Below are 24717 nucleotides of genomic sequence, written 5' to 3' on the forward strand. Positions count from 1 at the left end.
ATTTGAACCAAATTTGCTACAGCTGTAGGGACACATGGGGATTCCCAATGGTGTAGTTTGTGATGATGCCATCCACCCCGATCCAAGATGGCAGATGCGTGAACATTGGAGGTGCAAGTGCACTAACTTGTGGACCTCAATTTGAACCAAATGTAGTCAGCTGTAGAGATAGTGAAAGGAAAGTAGGCAGATTGGTTCTTACTAGAAAAACTTGTTACATGGTGCAGTGACCCTTGATATAGCATCAGCATCATTATATCCTGTTCTTACTAGGGGTGTGTATTTTGGAATTTTCTTGTTTTGATTTGTATCCGAATCGAAACACCCCCATTTTGTTTTGTACCCAAATTTTCTGAATCCGAATCAGCCCTGTTTTGTTTTGTAGCCAAATTTTCCAAATCTGAATCGATTTGGATTTTTAAAAAGGGTCCCAGGGCAAATAGAGCGGGTGGTGGTGGTAGTGTCCAATGGGTGGAAGCTACCACCCAAATTTCAAAGGAATTAGGCAAAGGGCTGATTTTTTGTGAATTTTTAAAGTTTACACATCTTTAAGAATTTTCCCATAGGGAATAATGGGGATTCCAGCAAATGTATCGCTTCAAATCAAGGGGAAAGGGATGACCCAGAGCAGAGTGTGGTGGGTGGTAGTGCCCAATGGGGGCAAGGAAACTTCCAGAATTATCTCAAATCAATTAGGAACATAGGAAACGGCCATATACTGAGTCAGACCATTGGTCTATCTAGCTCAGTATTGTCTTCACAGACTGGCACGGCTTCTCCAAGGTTGCAGGCAGGAATCTCTCTCAGCCCTATCTTGGAAAAGCCAGGGAGGGAACTTGAAACCTTCTGCTCTTCCCAGAGCGGCTTCATCCCCTGAGGGGAATATCTTGTGCAGTGCTCACACATCAAGTCTCCCATTCATATGCAACCAGGGCAGATCCTGCTTAGCTATGGAGACAAGTCATGCTCAGCCACAAGACCAATTCTCCTCTCCATTGGGCAAAGGGCTGATCTTTTGTGAATTGTTGAAGTTTACGTGTCTTTTAAGATTTCTCCCATAGGGAATAATGGAGGTTTAAGCAGCCCCATAATTCCATTTGTGGGGCACTGGGGTTTCCCAGAGCGAGGGGTTGTGTAGTGCACATAGGGTGCCAACCACCTCCATACCCACAAGCCCTTGGGGTGCTGGGTTTTGTGTTTCTGAGGTGTTCATTGTAGATTCTCTGGTAGCATATGAGATTTTCAGTGAAAAACAAGAATCCACTCTCATATGCTACCAGAGAATCTACACTCAGAACACCACAGAAACAACAGCACCCAGCACCCCATGGGTTAGCAACCCTTCCCCTGGCCAATGTGGGGTCAGTAAAGACTGGGAAGAAGCAAAAGAGCCAATGGGGAACAAGGAGGGAATTGTCAGCAGGTCAGCCCATGATTTAGGTCACCAATCAGAAGGCTGGAAGGGTGGGAAATTCAAAGAGATGTCAAACACAAAATGGAGACTGACTCAGAGATCACTACAAAATGGAGGTCCGAAACAACAAAACGTTTTGTAGCCGAAACAGGGATGTTTTGTTTTGTATACAAAACTTTTGGATCTGGAAAATGGGTGTTTTGTTTTGTCTACAAAACACCCGAAACAGGCTGTTTTGGGTACAAAACGTTTTGTATCTGAAACATTTCGCACATCCCTAGTTCTTACATAATGGATTGTTGGGTACATTTGCTGCAGGGGGATAATGATGTTGCTGCTTAGTAGTTTGTTTTGTTTTTGAAGTGAAGCTGGATGAACTTTCATACAGGAGCTACAACAGCAATGGATGGAGTACCTGGGGCAAGAATTTTCCCAAGTACAAAATACACTGCAAGGTTGTTCTCATGACCATAGCAGCTGGGGGGAGACAGGATCCTACCTACCTTATCCCACACAATCGGTACCTCTTCAGGGTTCCGCCATCCACGTGCCCACACAACTGGCATGGCAGCAGATGCCCGAGGTGGGATTGGGAGGTGGAAATCCTTCTGAATCCCACTATGCACTATGTAGGCAGCGGAGAGGCAGCCTGCTGCAGTGCAGCAGGGTTCTTCACCCTGCCTGTGGTGTTTTCGGGGTTTCCCCCCTACCTCACTTTTTGCAGGGGTAGCAGATCTGGATTATCCAGGTCTGCAGCTGCTGACTTGGGAGGCCTCCTGGTTGACAGGACAACACAGGCTGCTTGGGTAAACTACTATGAATATACCACTCGTCTCATGCCGTCTCGAATTACCTCTGCATCTTCCACGTACAAATGTAATAACACGCAACAAAACTGCAATTTTGAGGGAAGATGTCCAGCTTGTGTACAGTGAATTTGTAATTGTGCTACGTGAATCTTGGACTAAAAACTGATCATCCGATTTCATAGATGAGCAGCAATTTGAACCCAGGTGAGTTCAAAGCCCAAGTGAGACACTGGTCTCCTAGAAATAAATAGCACATTTAAGACAATAGTACTAAACTTATTATTACACTCTATATGCAGCATAATGTCATCATATGAGTACACATTGTTGTAGTTTTGAATTTTTGACTTAAAATTAACATTCTTGATTTTTTTGCAGAACCAAGAATATGAACCTCCAAAAGATTTAGCAACTTGCTGTGGAAAATGCAAGAATGTGTCTTGTGTTCACAGTTTCAGCAATGGAACAGTTTCACATTTTAAGGTAAACCAGTACATAGAGGTTTCTGGAGCAGATGGTGGGGGGGAGAACCCTAATTAGCTAATTAAGTAGTTCAGTTTCTACTTTCAGACAAAGGAACTTGCACTTGAAGACTTCAGTGTTATTGTAGCAATGAAATTATATCAAAATAAGACCAGCCAGAGGTGTCATCAGAAAGCCCTGGTGAGGTGTGGGGCCTGGCGCAAATCAGTCAGTGTGGGGGCTCCCTTCTAGTTAATTTTAATGGCAACAAGAAGAGTGGGACCCAGGTGGTCACCCTGCTTCCCCTGCCCTAAGGATAGCCCTAAGACCAGCAATATGAAATAGAGCAGTATTCAAGAAACAAAGGTATACATTCCTGGCCTGACCTCCTTTGGGCAGGGGCATAGCTTAGTGATAAAGCACAAGCTTTGAATTCAGAAGGTCCCAAGTTCAATGCCTACTAACTGGGCAAGGAGGCACCTCTCAGGTGGTGATTCTCTTATATTTAGCAGCAGACAAAGCAAATGTCATATTCAGTCAGCATAGTCTTTTCTTTTCATTTCTTCTTTTCGGGGAACTACCTTGTGTTTACTTTCTCAAAGTAAACCATTTTGATTAAAAAAAACCTGTTGAGAAGCATATATAGATATTTTAAATAATAATAAAAACAATCCCTGAAATCTCTAGGTAGGGCTGGGAAAGACCTAGGTTTGAAACTAGTACTGATCCCCAAATACGTATTCAGTGAATTTTGATGTATTGGGGAGGTTTGGAGGTAGGATGAATAGGATGATCTTCAGGGGAAGGTCATGACAATTTCCAACAGTTTCAGGAGACAGGGGAAGCTTACCTTACTTGTTTTCGCACTAAATGCCTCACCTCTGTGGATGGCAGCAAAGCTGGAACTTACTGCTACTCTTCAGAGCAGCCAGCTCCTGGTATGCACCCAGGAATGATGTGGTGCCATGTCATCCCTATGCATTTCAGGAACAAAATGGCAGCCTCCCCCCCCACCCCCCGCATTCCAGACATGCACTGTGAGAATGATGTGACATTCCTAGGACACATCTGAGGAAAACATGGTGATAGAAGGAGTTGGTCACCAGAAAAAGCAATAGCAATTTAAATACTGCTGCTTCCTGCAGAGGCATGACATTTCCATAAAAGCAAGTAAAGTAAGCTGTGCCTCAAACTTTTCATCAGTTCCTCCCCCCCAAAAAAAACCTGACAAAAGCTTCCTCCTCCAGTTTTTATTGCTTCCAAAAGGAGTGATAGAATTGGGATTTGGTTCAGCACTCTCTGTACCACAGAGAACCACTGCCTCTAAGTGTAGACAGTACTGACCTAGATGAATCAATGGTCTGACTCAGTATAAGACAGCTTAAGATGGTCATATGTGTGATGGCACTTCTTGGTATGATATAAGATACCTGTCTAAAGGAAAGGTTGTGCCATCGGGTTGGTGTCAACTCCTGGTGTTGTCAACTCCTGGCAAGCACAGAGCCATGTGGTTTTGTTGGTAGAATACAGGAGTGGTTTACCTTTGCCTTCTCCTGCGCAGTATGAGATGATGCCTTTCAGCACCTTCCTGTATTGCTGCTGCCCAATATAGGATTTCCCCATAGTCTGGGAAACACACCAGTGGGGATTCAAACCAACAGCCTCCTGCTCTCTAGGCACGTTGCTTCCCCACTGCCACTTAGGTGGCTAAGATACCTGTAGTGATGTGCAAACCGGCTGAATCATGAGCTGGTTTGACATTGAGCCTGCTCGGTTCCAGGGCTTGCCCTCGAGCCGAACCCACCCCCCAGACCCGCTTAATGCTAGTTTGGGGATTCTGCAAGTTTAAAAAATGTTTTTTTAAAACTTATCTCTGGCGGCCTCATGGGGTTCTGCCATGGCTGTGGGGGGTCTCTAACAGTTCCCCATCCCACCCCACCGCCAGCCTTCACCCGGTCTACAAATGGCTGTTTTGACCCATTTTTGCCCTTTCTGTGCTGGTGGAGGCCATTTTGGAGGCTGCCGTGCATGCGCCTTGGCCATTTGCATGGCCAGGTCATGACTACTTTTGGCCACTCTTTCCAAAAAGAAGAGGCATGGAGGCGCCCATGAACCGCTCATTAGAGTGGTAACTGCAGAGTGTGCCGCAGTGTGTGTGTGGGGGGGAGGCAGCAGTTACCCAGCCCACCATCCCTCCCCTTGCCCAGCTGGTTGCTCAGTGCTAACACCAGAATCGGGCTATCCTTTAAATGGTCTCCGCACATGCACGTGGAGGTTATTTGAAGGGATAGCCCAACATTTATTTGCTTGCACAACTGTGCTTTTGCGCAAAAGCACTGATGTGCAAACCAAGAAACACTGGGCTATCCTGGGCTATCCCTTCAGGTCGTTGCCTCCATTCTTGCTGTGGGCTCTGCACAAAAATTGTAATTTCAGGGTGCCATGGCACCCCTTGTTTTTTTTAAAAACTGTGGCCACAGCAGTACCCCCGAGGCCGATGGTGGCAGTAAGCAATTTTTTTTAAATTGACCCCCCCCCCGCCCCTCTCAAGCCAGGCCTGAACCAGTTTGGACTCGAGCCAAACTGGGGCATGGCTTGATGTAAACAAAACCGGACCAGATCCGGTTGGGCTTAAGTGTGGTTCAACTCAAGCTGAACTGGGTTTTTCGGTTTTGTACAGGAGCTGTCTGCAACCATTGAAGAGGCCTCATCTATGCATATTTGCTATACATCAGCCACCTAGTGAGAACAAAAATGATCAAATATGGCTCATTGGTGGAAGGCGAGTGCTGATCTTGGGGGCCAAATAGACAAGGTTGTGGTTTTTTTTAAGTTGAAGTTTTCTACTTGAAAAAATCACTATATGGGAAGTTTAACAAAAAAGCATGATAAAATTACAGATGTCCAACAGTGGTGCCTCTAATTTTTTTCATCTCTGTGCTCTGGGTGGCAGTATCAAGGCAATGTCTGTGCAGACATCCAGAAACTTGTGAGCGCACGCACATGTGCAGGCCTTAGAGGGAACAGTGATGTCCAAGTATGATGGAATATAGTGGAAGAATGGGCTGTTGCAGCTCTTTAACTGTAAATATACCCCGACTTTGCTTCAGAAGAATGCTAATGATTATTTTAAATATTTAAACAGCCTGGTACCAGCTGGGTTTCTAATTGTGTCAGATATGACTGCATGAACACACCAGTTGGACCCATTCTAATTACATCTTCCATCAGCTGTCCACCTTTTAATGAAACAGAGTGTGTGAAGGTCAGTGCTTCATCCATTTTTCATACGATTTCCATAGGTTTCATTTTATTTCCTCAGTTATTGCAACAAGAAGCATCATAAAAGTGATAAAGCTGAGGTTGAGAAAACAAATTAGACTCTTCATGGGGAATGGGTTGCCTCCCAGTGGCAAATTCTCCTTTTTCCTGGATGTAACAGCTAAAGCTGTTATTTAATTGTCCCTTTCCTGGATGTAACAGCTAATGCTACTTACCATGTAAATTGCCAGCATCATATGTTTAAATCTCTATAGCCCTATTCACATGTTGTGTTCATCACAGATGTAAACTGTGTATAGTGTACACAGACAGTTCTGAATGAATGTACAGTTATTCAAACATTTACATTCAATGCACATACAGTAGGACACCCTGCATTTCAGGGATCCTGTATCCAGGTTCACTTGTAAAATGCACAGCTATTTACACAAAGACATATACATGTGTACAGACACCTTTACACAGTACAACCTAATGAAGCTATTCTCATGAGCAGCAGGAACCGCGCTAAGGGAGCCAAGCCCATTTCCTGCTGTTCATGTGCAAAAGCACCTGAAAAGTGGCTTAAATGATCATATGTCGCTGTGGTGCGGCTCCACACCATGACGACTCACGAGTAGCCTCCCGAAGTCAGGGAGCTCCCCAAAATGCACAGCGCACTCACGCGGTGCCTCATGGGACTCCCAAGGCAAGGAGCCAAAACCCCAAACCGGCTCCGTGATGGAGCCAGTAATTGTCTGGGCGGCCAATCGGGCCGCCAAGGGAGGGCTCCCTGCTTGTCTGTGGGGATAGCAGGTCAAACCCGCCCTCCTCGTAAACCCCCTCTCAGCTGTACACACAGATCGTGTGTAGAGGCATAATGTCTGACTAGGGCTTTGTGTCTTTCTGCATTCTTGACTATCACTGGTGGTGGGGGCCAGTCTGCTCACAACATGATGGCAATGATCAACAGAACAGTAAAAGGTAAAATGATCTCTACAATGAACGCTGTGTCTGCTTATTTATTTACCAGGTGTGAAAACATGTGCTGAGGATTGTGAGCAAAATGTCTTGGTAACTTATCCTTCACAAAACCAGTCACAAGGAATGAAAGCAATACTGTATCTTTGTCACTGAGTTTAGTGTGGTTTGTGCAGGCAAAGTTCTCAGAGGATTGTACTTTATGTTACCCAAAAGCAAAGTTCAGGTTAGGATGTGCACGAAGCATTTCACTGCCTCTATATCGAGGTGCCAAAATGCTTCGAGCTTCCCCCACCAAATTGTTTTGGCAGGGGTGAGGGAGCACATTAAGAGGAGGAAAGCAGGCCTTACCTCCTCCTCTATGGCCCCTCTGTCACCCCCTGCCACCCCAGTGTGGCGCTGTTGGGGTTAAACACTCTGCTGCAGTGCTGCTCTCCGCAGAGCGCAGGGCGTCATCTTCATGGAAATGTCATCTGAGCATGTGTGGATGCCATCTTGAGTGGTCAGCATGATGTGCCTGATCACTCGGCATCCACAGTCTCCTTTCCTCCTCTTAAAGCACTCGCTGTCTGCCCCTGGGGATGTACACGAAACACTCTGAAACTCCTAGTTTCAAGTCCTACCTTCTGTTGTGAAAATTAGGTGGCATTGATCCTGATTTGATCCCCCCCCATCCCTGTTAGATGTATATATTTTCATCTGTCTATTGAAACTGGCTTATACATACTGCAGCACAATGCAGGTGGTGCCAGACCTGCCTGCGCAGCAGTGGGGCTCCAAAACACACAGCAACATTGCTACGTGAGAAGACAGTACCGGGACTGCTGACTCTTGCATGATAGCATGTTGCACATGACTTCCATTATTCACAATGGAAGTCACATGCAACGTGTATTCATGCACATCAGGAATCCCAGTACTGTCCACTTGCATAGCAGCGTCACTGTGTGTTTTAAAGCCCTGCAGTGGCATGGGTGGGCACCAGCGTTACACTGCAGGACATGTAAGCCACTCTCTATATTATATTTTAAATTACTGTAAGTTCCTCAATAGAACAGCTGGGCTTGGTGCTCTTCTCTTATAGCACTAGAACCTGTGATTTAGCACTAGTGAATGATGGTCTGTTTTTCCCCCTGTACATATTCAGGTTGGAGGATATATTGTACCATTCCTAGAAGGATGCTGCAAAACATGTAAGTGATGACTGATATCAGTCAGTACATGTGTACATGCTAGAGAGATCTTTTGGGCACTGGTTGCCTTCTAAAATCATAGTGGTCTTAAATCACTGTAAACATTGATGCTAGCACTAATAATAATTATAGCAGTAAAAAAGCTCTGTCTTCCAAGTGGTGATGATTGAAGTAACATTCTGATCCTAACTTCATTTACAGGGAATGAAGTTGCATTTAGGAACATAGGAAGCTGCCATATACTGAGTCAGACCATTGGTCTATCTAGCTCAGTGTTGTCTTCACAGACTGGCAGCCACTTCTTCAAGGTTGCAGGCAGGAATCTCTCTCAGCCCTATCTTGGAAATGCCAGAGAGGGAACTTGGAACCTTCTGCTCTTCCCAGAGTGGCTCCATCCCCTGCGGAGAATATCTTACAGTGCTCACACTTCTAGTCTCCCATTCATATGCAACCAGGGTGGACCCTGCTTAGCTAAGAGGATAAGTCATGCTTGCTACCACAAGACCAGCTTTACTTCCAAGTAACGTGCTTAGGATCCATGTATAAGGATCAAACAATCTATTATGTGGGAGATCTATGACTGGATTTCCTGCTATATTGTCCTAAATGCAGCCCAGGAGGGGAGGCGATTTGGATTGATGCCATGACACAGAGGGGGGAAGATTGGCCCTTTCCCTCTGCACTAATTCCTCAGTGCAAATGCCTCCCTGGAGCTATTTTTTGGACAAGGAAAATATATCATGAGATTCAATAGTGGACCATTCTCATAACATGTAGTTTGGCCCCAAGTCATGTTTCTTGCTGTAGTAGATTGTGACTGAAGTGATACAATTGTCCACTGTTGCTAATACTACTGAAACTAGATCTAAAGGTTACCACCATCTGTATCATGGTCAGAATGACACCCACTAGTTATTTCTGCAGGCAGGGGTTGAATCTGTGGCTAGAACATTTCTGCCATTCATACAAATCATTCCTCACATCCAATTGAGGAGGGATGGAGCAAGTATTGAAATACTGTTAATGCATTTTTGATTCCCTGTGATTTTAAGTATTATTAGCCTACTTTCCAGTAGGCTTATGAGATCACCTGGCATTCCATGCTTCCGTGTGTGTTCCCACCCCCCCAACAGCTTCGCAATGCCTGGATCAATATGAACCAAAACGTGTACATTTATAGGGACACATTTGTTGCAGGATATGAGCTGTCCACATGTTTATCAGAACAAACACCAGTACAAGGTTTAAGATAACATTATTTGTGAGACAAATGTAAAGATCAGTATAGAACTTGATGACTTGCACACAGGAACAGGAACAGGAAAGATAACAGAAACTCCTAGCTTAGCACAACCAGTACTGAGGAAGCTACAGTGCCACCTCTGGCTTCATAGCAGATTACATACAAACTATACACAGTAGGTTAGGCTGCAGCCAGGGGCACACCTAGGTATTTTTGGCACCCGGACCTGAAGCTGAAGGGCTTTGGAGGCCACCCTTAATTAATTTATTTTTATACCTCTAATCTGCTGCCCAGCCCCCGCCACTATTTTCCCTTCGCCGCCACTTGCCTGCTCCACTCCACTCCACTCACCCCCCAGCAGCAGTGGCAGCGGGCGCAGGAGGGCCTCCTCAGCCTGCAGACTGGCTTCCTTGGGCCTGCAGACTGGCCTTCTCTGTCTCTCTGTGTGTGTGTGCAGTAGGAGTTATGGAGTGTAACGTCCCACGGGATTTGACACCCCATAACTCCTACTGCACATGTGCTCAGACAGAGGAGGCCAGTCTGCAGCCCCGAGGAAGCCGGTCTGTAGGCCTAGGAGGCCCGCCTGCACCCGTTGCTGCTGCTGCTGCTGCTGGCGGGGGTAGTGTGAATGGAGTGGACTGGAGCAGGCGAGTAGCAGCGGGGAAGGGGAAATAGCAGCAGGAGCTTGGCAGCAGCAGCCGTGGGACATTGGAGCTCTGGGGAGGCTCCCCAGGAGGCATGAGGCCACAGACTCCCGCCCCGTGGTCCATGCCTAAACCTGCCACTGGCTGCAGCTGTTGCCTATCCCAACAACATAGGGATACCTCAATGCAATAGTTTGTGATCCACCCCAATTCAAGATGGTGGATGGATAAACTTTTGAGACACAAATGGGCTAACTTGTGAACTGCCTAATCGATTTGAACCAAATTTGCTACAGCTGTAGGGACACATAGGGCTGCCCCAATGGTATAGTTTGTGATGATGTCATTCACCCCAGTTCAAGATGATGGACGCTTGAACATTTGAGAGACGCACATGGGCTAACTTGTGGACTTTCGAACTGATTTGAACCAAATGAGGTACAGTTGTAGTGAGTGACACACAGGAACACCTCAGTGGCGTTGTTTGTGATGATGTCATCCACCCCAATTCAAGGTGGTGGATGCGTGAACATTATTAGGCTAACTTGTGAACTGCCTAACCTATTTGAACCAAATTTGCTACAGTTGTAGAAGCACATGGGGAAACCTGAATGCCATAGTTTGTGATGATGTTATCCACCCCAGTCCAATACGGTAGAACCTTTGAGGTGCAACTGCACTAACCTGAGAACTATCAGGTTGGACCAAATTAGGTACAGTTGTAGTGAGTGACACACAGGGACACTTCCATGGTGTCGTTTGTAATGATGTCATCTACCCTGATCCAAGATGGCAGATGCGTGAACATTTGATGAGCAAGAGATCATTGTGGACCTCAATTTGAACCAAATTTAGTCCAGTTGTAGAGATATTGAAAGGAGAGTAGGCAGATTAGTTCTTACTAGAACAATTTCTTTTGCTTTTATATTGTCTGAAGTTTACACTTTATTCCTTTTAACAGAAGATGTATTATTTACAGCCTTCATGCTGCTGCTACAGTAATGAACACTGAACACTTATAAACTAATTAGTGCTTATGAGATAAATAAGAAATAGAAAATCATAATGGTGGTACAGGGAGCACAGCACAATGGAACTCCTGTAACTCCTAACTTCTCAATTGCACAGCTGCACATCTAGTTCACAATCCAGTACACACTGGGAATGCTTAAGCCCATTAAAATGAGTAGATGCAAGCATGCCCACATCTTTGCTGGTTGTGACCATTCTGTAAATAATTAAATTGTTGGACTTTGCCCACGAAGACTATGGACTCACAGGATGGCCTTGTGCATTTTCTCTCAGCCTACCTACCTGGCAGAGTTGATGTGAGGATAAAATGAAATCACGCCCATGTATGCCACTCTGAGCTCCCTGGAGAAAAAGTGGGATACAAACATAAGAAATAATAAGACATTCCCTTGTACAATTTATGGAGAAAGAACTCAGTGAACAAAAATGTCCTATTAAAGCAAGATATAGCATCAAAAACCACAATTTGCTTAAAATGTACAACGGCGGGCGGTGGGGGAGCTAAATTATAAATTGCACTGGATACAGTTTAATTATGAAACAGCACATGAAATAACAGATATCAAACAACACTATTAGTGTGCATATTTTAGTGTAGTCCTTGAATGGTTAATGTTGCTCTATGTTTAATGTTGCTTAATGTTTAAAAAAACTGTCATTATACTAATTAGGGTGAGTTTATTGAATATGTAAATCTAGCTAATTGTTATGCTACTATTAATAATTTTAAGTTCTCTTTTAGCATTTTTGTTGTTAAAATTTGTTGCTATTCCTTGAGTGTGACAAATTTTTTAAAATATACTGTACATAAGAAAGAGTATCATAGTGTCAGTTCTTATAACATTTTTTCTACATCTGAAATATCACCAAAGAGTTTAGCTCTCTTACAAATTTTACTATGATCATGTTTTGTTTTATTCCATAGATGAATTGTGTCATCTATAGAGGGCATAGTAAAACTGGTCACATTCGTTGAGGATTTCCTTTGAGAAAAGCAAATAAAATATATGAATGCTGTGCACCCAGGAGATATTTTTAGAAATCAGGGCTCTTTGCTGATAGATTAGGTTGGTCATCAGATGTTGAATACTGAACTGAAGTTGACTAACCAGAAAAGATCTTGGAGTTGTGGTGGGGACAGCTCAATGTAAATGTGTGGTGGCTGTGAAAAAGGCAAATTCCATACTTCGGCCAACTAGGAATCAGAAAGAAAACTGCTAATATCTTAATACCCTTACACAAATCTGTGATGCTGACATACTTGGAATTCTGGCTGACATCCAGCCTACCAAAGTGCATGTGCAACAAAGGAAGTGCATGTGCAATCTGTTGCATTCCAGACTAAAGCAGTTCGAGCACCAGCATGGTGTGTGTGTGTCAATTTCCCCCTGTGTTGCCCCTGAAAATATGCCTCTGAAGGTTGCACAGCCCCCAGGGTCATATATTCAGGCAGCACAGATTGCTTCATAAGAAAGGGAAGAGTGGCAAAAATCACCCCACCCCACCCAAGCATCTGCAGTGCTTTAATCTGGAACTGTCTGTGTCTGTGTGTGATAAAATGATTAAAACAATTATGATATAAAATCAATTAAAATTAATTAAAAGCCTGATAAAACAGGTGCATCTTAAGGGACTTTTTCAAAACAGCCAGAGATGAAGAAACTCTGATTTTAACAGGGAGTGCATTCCAGAGCCCCGGGGCAGCCACAGAGAAGTCTTACTACATCACTCAAAGGATATTGAAGAGCTAGGCAAGGTGTAGAAAAGGTCAGCCAAACTGTTCAGACCTGGAGCAGTTCCCATATGAGCAAAGGCCAATGTATTTGGGGCTTTTTAGATCAGAAAAAAAGGTGATGAAGAGGGATATGATAAGAGGTTTATAAAATTATCCATGATGTCAAGAAAATGGATAGAGAGAACATTGTTGTCCTCTTTCACTAGAGCCCAATCATCCAATGAAAGGGATTGGCAGGAGACTCAGGACAAAGGAAATACTTATTTACAGAGCAATTCATTTATGGAATGATACAAGATATGGTGATGTCCACTAGCCTAGATGGCTCTAAAAGAGGATCAGGCAAATTCACAAAGGACAAGTGTATCAATGACTAGTAGTCATAATGACTGTATGCTGTCTCTAGGTTCAGAAGCAGTATGCATCTGAATAAGGGTTTATGGGAAGGAAAGGCAGGAGAGGGCTATTTGCCTAGATGTCCAGCTTCAAGCCTTCCCAGAGGCATCTGGCTGGCCACTGTGAGTAACAGGATGCTGGACTAGATGGGATTTTGGTCTGATCCAGCAGGCCTCCTATGTTCTTATGGTTATAGGACATCTTTGTGTCATGTATAATGTGTTCAATATGCAATATTCTTACTAGGTTCTGGGATATCATTGTTGTTTCCATTCCCTGTTAGTCCAGTCATTCCTACACCTAGTGCTAACTGTAACACAGGTACATTTTCTTGGAAATCAGTAGGAACAAACCAGCCAGAACCATTGTTGATTTCCAACAATGTACTCCCTCATAGGAGCGTCACGCCCTCTGATAACAAAATCTGTTTGATTGAAGCTGCATTATAGTATTAACTGCTTACTTTTCAGATTTGCTCACATATCTTTTCATTTTGCACTGTACGGGCAGTGCATTGTTGTTAGCCAACAATGTACTGTTGGTAGTAAGCATCTGTATAGATTTAGTCTGCTGCATGATTTTGTTTGCTAATTTCAGTAATTTCCATAGTGCCATAGAAAATCAAAACTAATTTCTTTGCTTGTTAAAGCTTGCTCTTCAAGTAACACTTCTCTACATATAGTATGCCTTATGTGTACAGAACTGCGTTCAATGGTAAATGCTGAATAAATATCTAAACCAGGTCTACTTAACTGTGGCCCTCCTGTAGATGTTGGCCTACAACTCCCATAAGCCCGGACTATTGGCCACTGTGACTAGGGATTATGGGAGCTGTAGTCCAAAAACAGCCAGAGGGTTGACATTGAATAGCCCTGATCTAAATATTCTCATCAATTATAAAACATTACCAAAAATAATAATCTGATATCTGCATACACACGAGGAAGCAAGTACAACCATATTCTGTCCAGTAGAAACATTGACATTTTATAGAGCCAGGTTCCTTCACACCCAGCCATATGGGAGCCACTTCCTGATAGTGTGATTTCACTCAGCAGGAGGCTGGGTATGAATGACAGGATCACGTGGGTAGCATCAACTACATGGGTCTTTCCCATTCAATTGCCGTCCTCCTTTTTGGCAGTTGCCAACTGGTTTCAATACTCATGCAATTGTCCCTGTCTACATGGTTTGTTATTATTTATTTGTCTTTCCAACTGTAGTTCTCAAGGCAGCTGGTTGCATTACTGCATGCAGCCCATGCATTGATGCAACCTGTATAAGGGAAGTGATCCCACTGTATAGTGAGGTTTTCCATGGGGAAGTGATTCCACTGTAGCTGTGTTTGAAGGGTCTCATTCAAAGGCTGTTCTGGACTAAGAGACTTGTAGACTGAACCACCATTAAACTACTTTTAAAACACTTAAAATCAATAGAGCTTTTACATAAATGTATTAGGAATTAAGTTTCCTGTCCCTTTGGAAAATGGATTTTAGACAGTTGCCCTCCCACCACTTTTGGTACAGGCAGGGGCAACTCTATAATGAGGCAAAGTGAAACAAGACCCTCAGGGAGCAGGTGCACCCTAGAGTGGTGCTGGAGGGCTGTCTCTGCAGGCAGCATCCCACTTGCCTGCTCACTGGCCCTCATCAGCCAGCCCCCGCCCCCCGCCGCATACTTTGCCAGCCTCACTCCCTGGGCCAGAGCCTGCTGACACAATAAGAGGGAGAGGGGCAGCGTCAGGGGCAAGGCAAGAGGAAAGAAGGAAGGGCAGCAGCAGGCTTCAGCCCAGGAGGCAAGGCCAGCAAGGTGGCATGTTGCACTTTGCCTCAAGCAGCCAATTGAACTGAGCCACTGCTAGGTACAAGTTCCACTGTTTAAATGCCAAGTAATAGTGCAGCCTTTTGATGATCTCGCTTAAAGGTTTTAGTTGCATAAATCTTTTTTAGAGTGGTCACCACTGTAGTTAAACTATGTGGTGTTTTTTACATCTTGAGAAGTCAGAAACATAATGAAATGAATGGTTACTACTTGGTTTTATCCAGACTTTTCTCATAGTTTTATCATTTTATCTGTTGTATGCTTACATGATCTTTTCTGTTTATGTATAAAAACCAGGAGCTTATGTTTTCCAATCAACTCATTCTTTGCAGGCAAGGAAGATGGAAAATTTTGTAAAAAAGTGACTGTTAGGATGACAATACGCAAGAATGACTGTCGAAGCAACACACCAGTAAGTAAAGAAGCAGCAGTGCCCCATTATTGTGGCCGACATCCAGAACAGAAGTCTGCAAGTGCTCTTAACATCCATCACCATGCAGCGTTCACCCTCATTCTGGTGCACCCACTCTCCAAGGTGTGAGCACTTTGGTGCTGCATGCAAGAGTGCAAATTTTTCAAATCTCACCTGTGTGCAGAAGTGCTCTGTTAGAATGAAAAACATTGCTGAGGATCAAGTAATGCATTGCCACTCCAACTGAGCACTTCTGGAACACGGCCAAAAAATATTTGCACTCTTGTGCAAGGGTGCAAAAGCAACCACATCTAAGAGAGCAGGCACACCAGCATAGGGACTAGTGCTGTGTGGCGGCAGAGGTTAGGAGCACCTGTGGACTATTGGTCTGGATAAAATTGGCTGATATCCAGAGCAATAGTCCACAGGTGTGCCTAACCTCTGCTGCCACACAGCACTAGTCCCTATGCTGGTGTGCCTGCTCTCTGAAATGTCGTTGCTTATACGGTTTTGCCTTATTCCTGGTTGGAAGTGATTAATTAATTTATTTCGCTATTCTTATTTACTCTTTAAAAAACCAACCAACCACGTTTTGTGCTTTTTTCCAGGTAAACATTGTTTCCTGTGATGGAAAATGTCCTTCTGCAAGCATATATAATTATAACATCAATACATATGCGAGGTTCTGCAAATGTTGCAGGGAACTTGGGCTGCACAGACGCAGTGTGCAGCTATATTGCAGTGGCAACTCAACCTGGGTCAGCTACACCATTCAAGAACCCACAGACTGTTCTTGCCAGTGGTCATGAAACAATGCTAAAAAGTCAGTGAGTTCAACATATTTGAAGGGAATTAATTTTATTCCCAGAATTGTAAAACAAATTATTGATATCTCATCCTTTGAAAACACAGTTACTTGCATTTACAAAAAGAAGCAGTTTTTCCAAAAAGAAATCAGCATAACCTCCATTGTGTTCTGGACCGCTGTGTTAAGAGGTGAATTCTTAGAGCACAAATCACAGGCCTCAGGTGGGGATGTGCATTCCTATATGTAACTAAGCATGTATCCAGCTAGTACATTTGGCTGGATGGCATCACCATCTATATCAACATCGGCACCCAAATGTGCATCCATTAGCTATGCACACCAAATGCAGATGCATGTAGCTCTTACCATCTGGCTGGAGTAAATGCGGCTATCCATGTGTTCTTATAGATAATTTGCATTACTACACCTTCATAATCTATTGTTACATAATAATTAAAATATTTGCAAGACTGTGGGGGCCTTCTTAAAATTAAATTTCATAAAGTTAGGTTTTTGTGGTATGTGCCAACTTCCAAAGAGAAAGGGGTTGCCTTTGAAAGACAGATAGTTTAGTACTGATTTCTGTGTCTGATTCATTCTGTGTCAACCACACCACCACTTACTTTAAAATGTTGTCAGTGGTATAATTTCTTGAATATCTTGCAGCAGGTCTTGGAAAAAAGCTTGCATCTTGCAGTAGTGAATGCATACATGTTTGATGCCTATGAAGGAAAACTATCAGAATGATATTCAAGCTGTTCAGTATAAATCACACTGATATTGCAAATGAAGGCAAAAGATATAATTTTAGGCATGTTCATCAGGGAAATATTTTCAATATTGGCAACTGTATATATCCACATATTCCCTGGTATGAAATATGATTTTCTAAAGTATTTTTATGGAGTTACATGAAAGCATATTTTCTAGGAAACGTAGCTCATCCTACAATTTGAAGTTATCTAATTTAAATTTAGAAACAGAGTTATCTATCTTAAAAAAACAGGAGGAGCAATTAAACAAATATGCCAGCTGATCATGTGAGAAGATATTTCCCCTTCCTGTCAAATGAATGCACTTTAGCTCTTTTGCCTTCCCCTGTAGTATCCTAGTGTAATTCTGACTTTTGCTTGTTTCTTAAATATAGCAGCTGACATCCTGACAAGTGAAGCGAGGACACACAGAGACGCTGCTCTTGATGCAGCCGGAGACTTCCTCATTACTGCTGTGTGGCAGGAGGGGCCATTTTGCTGATCTTTCCTCCCTCTGGAAGTTCTCTGTGCAACCTGAGCTGTGCGACCCTCAGAGATCTATTTTTGGAAGGCACAGTACACTTCAAGAGGCAGGGGAGATAAACTTAGATCACTCCCCCATGCATGCTGCGGTTCATAAGTCACTGCATCCTCATTAGTCAGGATGTCAGCCAGTGGCCACAATCTAAAGAATGACACAACTAACTCTGTATGCATTGGTGGCTTTGAGTTTTTGGTCTCCCCCACCCCAGAAACAGCAACTTCACTTTACTGCATTGTAGGCTGCTTTTGAAACTCAAGAATGTTTCTTTCCAAATTTCCAAAAAGCAAAACATCTCTAAAGCAACAATCCTAAACACATTTACTTGGTAGAGAGCCCAGTGAATTCACCGGGAATCATTTCCAAGTAGACATGCATAAAATTGCACAGTGTAGTGAAGAAATGGTAAGGGCAGGGCAGTCCCACAAACAAAGTGGGCTGGGTGGGAAGGCAGGATCCTATCTATTTTCCTCCAGACCACCAGAGCCTCTTCTGGGCTCTGCCACTCACATGCCCATATGACCAACATGGTAGCAGACTCCCAATGTGGGATTGAGAGGAGGAAGTCCTCCCATATCCCACTATGCACAAAGCAAGCAGTAGGGGTGTGCAGAAACTGGTTCAGAAGCCCTTTTATGGACCTCTGAACTGGTTTGAAGGTCCAGCGATTTAGCCAGTTCAGTGGTGGTGGGGGCTTACCTTTAAGGAGCAGGGAGGTGTTCTTACCCCCCCGCCACATTTTCCATGCCAGCACTGCGCTTAAAAACAGCCCTGCAGGACAGCAGCATACCTCCTTGCTGCCCCGGTGTGCATCAGACCAGAAGTTCCTGGTGCGCATGTGCACGCTGCGCATGTTGCACGCCCACACGTGCACCAGGTGCTTCTGGTCCAATGCAACTGGGGCAGCAAGGAGCTTTGCTGCCATCCCACAGGGCTGTTTTTAAGCACAGTGCCAACGGGGAAAACGTGGTGGAGGGAGATAAGAGCACCCTCCCTGCTCCTTAAACGTAACCCCCCTGTCATCGAACCAGCCATCACTGGTTCCGTGCACATCCCTAGCGAGCAGTGAAGAGGCAGCCTGTGGCAGTGCGACAGCACTCCTCTCGCTGACCATGCTCTCGACAGTTCTCGTTGGTTGCTGCTCCCAGCAGCCATTTTTGCCAGCACAGTGCTGCAGACAATCAAAAAGTGAAGTAGGACAGGCTCCTTCTCTCTTTTTACCCAGGTAGCAGATCTGGGCTACCTGGATCTGCAGGTTGGGAGGCCTCCCAGGGGTTCACTCGACACGAACTGCCTGGGTTAACTCTCTCCTACCCAGGCAATTGGTGTCGTGAGAATGGGCTTGGTAGCTAATATTTCTGCCTCAGTTCCAATGCAGTCATGAAGTCTGCACAGCTTGGCAGATTGTTCTCTCAGCCCTTAAAGGAATCCACCACCACTCAACCCATTCCCACATATCTGAATTCCAGACTGCTGCTTCCTTATCCCCAGGTCTCACTCTTATAACCTAGTAACATGCTAATCAGTTTCCTATGACTCATTGATGAATTTTGAACCTTCCTTTCAGAATCTCTGGTAAAAGACGTTGCTTCTTGCAGTTCAGTCAAACATTAATAGGGCAACGGTCACATGGATTTGTTTGCTATTAATTTCTACACACTTTGCATGTTGTTCATTTATCCAGTACACAGGAAGGCCTTATTTGGTAGTTTTTCTGTTAGTGCTTTAAAGTGTTAGATGCAACAATACTTCTGTATACTTCATTTATAATATGTTGTGCAACCCTTAACTGAGTTTTTGCTATACAGCATGTCCATCTAATGCTGGATTTTTTTAAAAAATCAAGTAAAAGAGGCTGGTTTGTTGTTCTGAGCCATCTATATTCATTGTTCCCAACAAAATTTGCAACATAAGCAGTCATATTTTACACTGGATAATAAAAACTTTTTTAAAAGTCTTGCTTCTCAAAGAGAATGTGTTTGTCCACTTTACTTCAACTCTTTAACAAAACGTTTATTTTTAGGCCTCTACCTAAATTACAGCCCATCAAAATGTACAGCATTCGGAGAGCACAGAGAGAAGCTTTTGTTGGCTGCTCCTCAGCTTGGAAACATTTCTCTGGTCATCAATGCATAGTTACAGTAAATAAGAATGAAATGCTCCCAGAGTTACATTTTTCAATCACATTTAACAAATGGTCAAAGATGCACCTGAGCCTTCTGACATTGTAAAGATCACGAAACATGAGATGTGCTTCTTGCAGGGTTTTTGTGACATTCACTGCAGTTCACATTAGATGCTCATATAAGGCTGTTACAAAGATGCATGTCTGTGACTATTTCAGAATACTTCCTTACACACAATTTTTCAGAGGGAAGTGTTACATCAGAAGTGCCTTACATGTCATACATGTATTCATCCATTTGTGTAAAGAACCATAAAAAGCCTTAGGCAGCATAGAAATGTTTTAAATAAATGTATTAGATGTGCATGAAACAGATTTTGCGTTCTGTTTCCAGCTTGAAACAGAATGCAAAACAGCCTAAATGTTCAGTCGAAACACCAGTCGAGCCGGCTGTTTTGACGGAAAAACTCAAAACATTTTGCATATTTTGGCCAGAGGGAACAGTAGGGAACTCAAAATACCCCTTTGTTCTCCATGGGTAGCTCATAGGGACACCAAAGTGGGTGGTGTGGTAGGGTATGATGGGTGCCACCTTATCACCCAATTCACACCCTCCCAGTTTCTGTCTTGCTCCTAGCAACAGGGTTGTGTAAGAGCTCCTGCTTATTTTCTGCCTAAGACCTTTGCCACTTCGGCCTCCATGAAGCTTGATTCATCTATTTAGCCAGGGTGCGAAGGACATAGATCCTTTTCAATTTGTCTACAAAAAAACCCCCTCATTAAAATTGGTGTTTTAGTAAATTGATTTGGCTCATTGGATTTTTTACTCTTATTGTTCCTTTTACTTTATTTCACTTATTATGCACCTTGCTTGCCACACTTTGGGGCAGATTTGGGACATAAAGTGGGATCTGGGGTAGAAGAGTGGGGTGGGGTGGTAGTGCCTAATGGGTGGAGGCTACCACCCAAATTGCAGGAGGATTGGGCAAAGGGCTGATTTTTGGTGAATTGTTGAAGTTTACGCATCTTCCCTCCCCCCATAAGGTATAATAGAGGTGTATCACTTCATGTCGGGGGGAAAGGGGTGGCCTAGAGCGGTGTGGGGTTGGTGGTAGTGGCAAGGTGGGCAAGGAAGCTACCAGAATTTTTTCAAAGGATTTGGGCAGAGGGCTGATTTTTGGTGATTTGTTGAAGTTTACGCATCTTTAAGGTTTTTCTCCATACAGAATCATGTAGGTTTCAGCAGCCCCATAACTGCAATTGGGGTGCGCTGGGGTGGCCCAGAGTGAGTGGCGGTGTAGTGAACAGAGGTTGCCAGCCACCCCCATGGGTTTCTAACCCATGGGGTACAGGGTTCTGTTGTTTCTGAGGTGTTCTGTGTGTGGATTCTCTGATAGCAAATGAGAGTGGATTCATGGTTTGTATTGAAAATCTCATTTGCTACCAGAGAATTTACACTCAGAACTTAAACAATTCACCAAAAGTCAGCCCTTTTCCCAATCCCTCTGCAATTTGGATGGTAGCCTCCACCCATTAGGCTCTACCACCCCATCCCACTCTTCTGCCCCAGATCCCATTTTATGTCCCAAAGGCACTAAAATTTCAACAATTCACCAAAAATCAGCCCTTTGCCCAATTCCTCTGCAATTTGGGTGGTAGCCTCCACCCATTAGGCACTACCACCCCACCCTACACTTTTGTCCCTGGGACCCATTTTTTGATCTGAATCGATTCAGATTAATTCAGATCCAAATCAAAACACCAAAAATCCAAATTACACACCCCTACCCACCAATTCAACTTTTCAGTACACTAGCTCTGGAGCCTGCAGAACGAATGACTGTACCCATGTCTGGGGCAGACCATAGCAGTTTGCCCGTGTCAGAGTCCTGGGTCACATCTATACAAGATCTACACCAGATAATTGGGAATATTCTCTCAATCTCTAAATTATTCCACACAACCACTTTATGATCTCCCCAGTATCCAGGAATCTAACCAAACACCATCTAATGACCTAATCTGCTACAGATAAAGGACATTGAGCCAGTGCCATTGACCAAATTATGTCAAGGCATCTACTCCATTTTATTCCTAGTGCCCCCAAGTTAAATGAGATATGGAGGGCAACTGATTCATTTTCATATGCAAATTCTACAGCATCAATGAGACTATCCTTCCCAGGGACTTCCTAGCTTCAATAAACTTATCCATAACATACCTCTACATTCCGATTCTCCCAGCTCACCACCAGTTTCCTCTGATCATCACCAACAACACTAACAGTGTTGGGCTCTTCCTTTTGGTCTATCATCTGCCCATGGGTGTTTACCAAGATAATGGTGGCACTCATGTTGCACAGGAGGATCAAGAAGATCCACATCTATTCCTGCCTCAATAACCTACTCATCTGGTTACCCTCCTTTCATCAGCGCACAAAATATGTTCATCTGGCTCTTCAGTTTATAGATGCTCATGGTTTCATTGTGAATCAGGCAAAGAGTCACCTCATTCCCACCCAAACCATCCAACATTTAGAGGCCTGGTTCAGCACATCCAGAATTACCCTTCTCTTGGACAGGATTTTCAAACTTATCCAGTCTCCTCTTGCATAAACACTCAGCAGATCTGATGCTTCTCTCTCAAGTCCGGGGATCTATGATTGCATGCCTAGACTGCACTCCCTGGGCAAGATGGCACTCTTGACCTCTCCAGTGACTCTTACTCCCGTGGCAGGATTAAATCATGATCCAACCTGACAACCTATTTACCTTGGGACTAGGTTCCCCTATTCTTCCTATGGTGTCTCTCCCGAATCACTCGCTCAGGAGTCCCCCTCAGCTGCCCAGAGTGGTGTCATGACAGGCGCCAGCCTCCTAGACTAGGGAGTCTATTTCAATAACCAAGTTGCCAGGGCAGGTGGAGCCAAATGGAGCTTCAACATAGCATCAACTGGCTGGAGTTAATCACTTCCTCTCTTTTCTCCACCATTGCTACATCCTCATCTGTACAGACAATACAACAGCCAAGTCTCATGTGAACCACCAGCAGGCACCGGGTCCCTCTCTCTCATGAAAGAAGCAAACCTGTTTCACTGGCTCAAGTCTCACCTTGTCTCCATCAAGGCAGAGCATCTCAGTAGCACTGCAAACATAAAAGCCAGCTGTCAATCTTTGGATCCCATGGAGTAAAGTCTTCACAATGAGATGTTCCTTGACTCACCAACTAGGCCATGAAGCAGTGGACCTCTTTGTTTCCCCAGCCAATCACAAACTTCCCATATTCTTCACCAGGTTCTTCTCTCCCCAGCAGTGGATGTGGACACCCTAACAAGAGATTGGCCCCCAGGTATCCTCTATGTCTTCTCCAGCAGTGCTTATCTCCAGTGTAATGAAAAGCTAATTCTAATTGCTCTTCACCAGTCAATGACAGCATAGTTCTTTGACTTTCTAGCCCTGTCTAGAGAATCACCTTTTAGCCCTTCCACTTCAGCCAGATCTACTCACATAGGACCCACTTCTTAACCCAGACCCAGATTGGCTACATCTTTGCATCTGGAGGCTGAGCACTCATTACTAGAAAAGAGAGGTTACTCCAAGGCTATCCAAGATACCATCTTGGCCTCCTGGCACCTCACCAGCAAAAAGAATTACCAAGCAACTTGGGCCACCTTCCTAGATTGGGCTTAAAGAAAACATATCTCCACCCTTTCTGTGGATGCCCCTCAGATCCTGGCTCTTCTCCAAGTAGGCCTCAATTGGGAACTTTGTCCCAGCACATTAAAATGCCAAGCCTTGGCTCTTTCCACTGTCTTTAGACCATTTTCCTCATCCCCACATACAGAGATTCCTCAAAGGAGCCTCCAATATTTCTCGTGGAATTTTTCCATCATGGAATCTCAACAGGGTTCTTACCACACTCACCACAAACCCATTTGAGCAACTCAGGTCTATTGCTCTGAAGCATTAGTCCTATAAAGTTCTCTTTCCCATAGTCATCCCATTGGCCCACAGGATGTCTGAGTTGGAATTGCTCTCGTGTACAGGGGCATAGCTAGGGAAGTGAGGGTCCATGTTTGCCCCTCTCCCCGGCGGCCACTTGGAGTGAGGGAGATAATGAAGAAAATAGGGAGAGGTGGAGCTGGTGGTCCCTCAGGAGCTGGGGGCCCCGGGTTCTTTGAACCTATTTGCTCAATTATAGACATAGCCCTGCTCGTGTACAAAGAGCTGTGCCTTTTCCAACCTGACAGTTATTCTAAAGACTAACCCAGCCTTTTTGCCTATGGTAAACACTACCTTCCACAGGTCACAATACATTTTTCTTCCTTCTGTCCTTCTGCTAACTCAAGGAGTAAACCTGGCACACCCTTTATCTGCAGAGAGCCCTTCACATTTACATAGGGAGGACTAAAGAATTCAAACATTTCGACTTTCTGTTAATCTCCTTTCAATTCACTCCTACCCTGTTGGACAGTGCTGTGGAATGTCCCATTGTAAGGCAGCCTTCCTATACTGTGTAAGAAAGAAACTTTGGACTTACCACGAAGGATTCTTTCTGCACAGTGTATGGAGACTATCCAGTCCACTCATGGATTCTGTCTCTTAATTACTTGGGGGACTCAATTTTGAGAGGTGGCAACTATCAGGGAAAACAGATTATCAGATTCAGGTTATTGCTTTTCTGTTCCTTCTCATTATCTGTGCTTTTTCTTGTTTTATTTTCTTTCTTCTGATTATGGAAGCTGCAACAATCCCAGAATTGACAGGGTCCTGCTCCCTCAACCTGTTGGGATTCTACCTAGCATAATCAACTGATTTACATAAGCCTGTCTATTGGAGCAAGTTAGACACACAACCCATTGTAGGAATGACCTCCATACACTGTGTAGAAAGAACCCTTCTTGTTATACCAGTAAATAAACCAATCTGAAGCAGGATTTTTGACCCATATAAATGTTGAATGGTAGTCACTGCTAGCAATGGCAGCTAGTAGTTTCTTTGTTTATATAAGCATGTTCAGTGTTAAGAATAGTTATGTGTAGGGCCAGGTTTCCCTTTGCATTTTCATCATTATATTTCCATTAAGAGT

The 24717-nt window shown here is 44.0% G+C and overlaps 1 protein-coding gene across 1 annotated transcript in view; it reads left to right on the top strand.

The window, feature by feature from the left end:
- The window catches only part of OTOG (otogelin), a 174866-nt gene extending 156597 nt beyond the window's left edge, over positions 1-18269 (top strand). The window contains exons 50-54 of the mRNA XM_053245590.1: positions 2602-2706; positions 5831-5950; positions 8075-8120; positions 15324-15403; positions 16012-18269. Coding sequence (XP_053101565.1) covers positions 2602-2706; positions 5831-5950; positions 8075-8120; positions 15324-15403; positions 16012-16212 — 552 coding nt within the window. The 3' untranslated portion in view covers positions 16213-18269. The remainder of the gene's footprint in view (positions 1-2601; positions 2707-5830; positions 5951-8074; positions 8121-15323; positions 15404-16011) is intronic.
- The last annotated feature ends 6448 nt before the right edge of the window (positions 18270-24717 follow it).

Source organism: Hemicordylus capensis, chromosome 1 (assembly GCF_027244095.1).
Source record: "Hemicordylus capensis ecotype Gifberg chromosome 1, rHemCap1.1.pri, whole genome shotgun sequence".
Classification (NCBI taxonomy): domain Eukaryota; kingdom Metazoa; phylum Chordata; class Lepidosauria; order Squamata; family Cordylidae; genus Hemicordylus; species Hemicordylus capensis.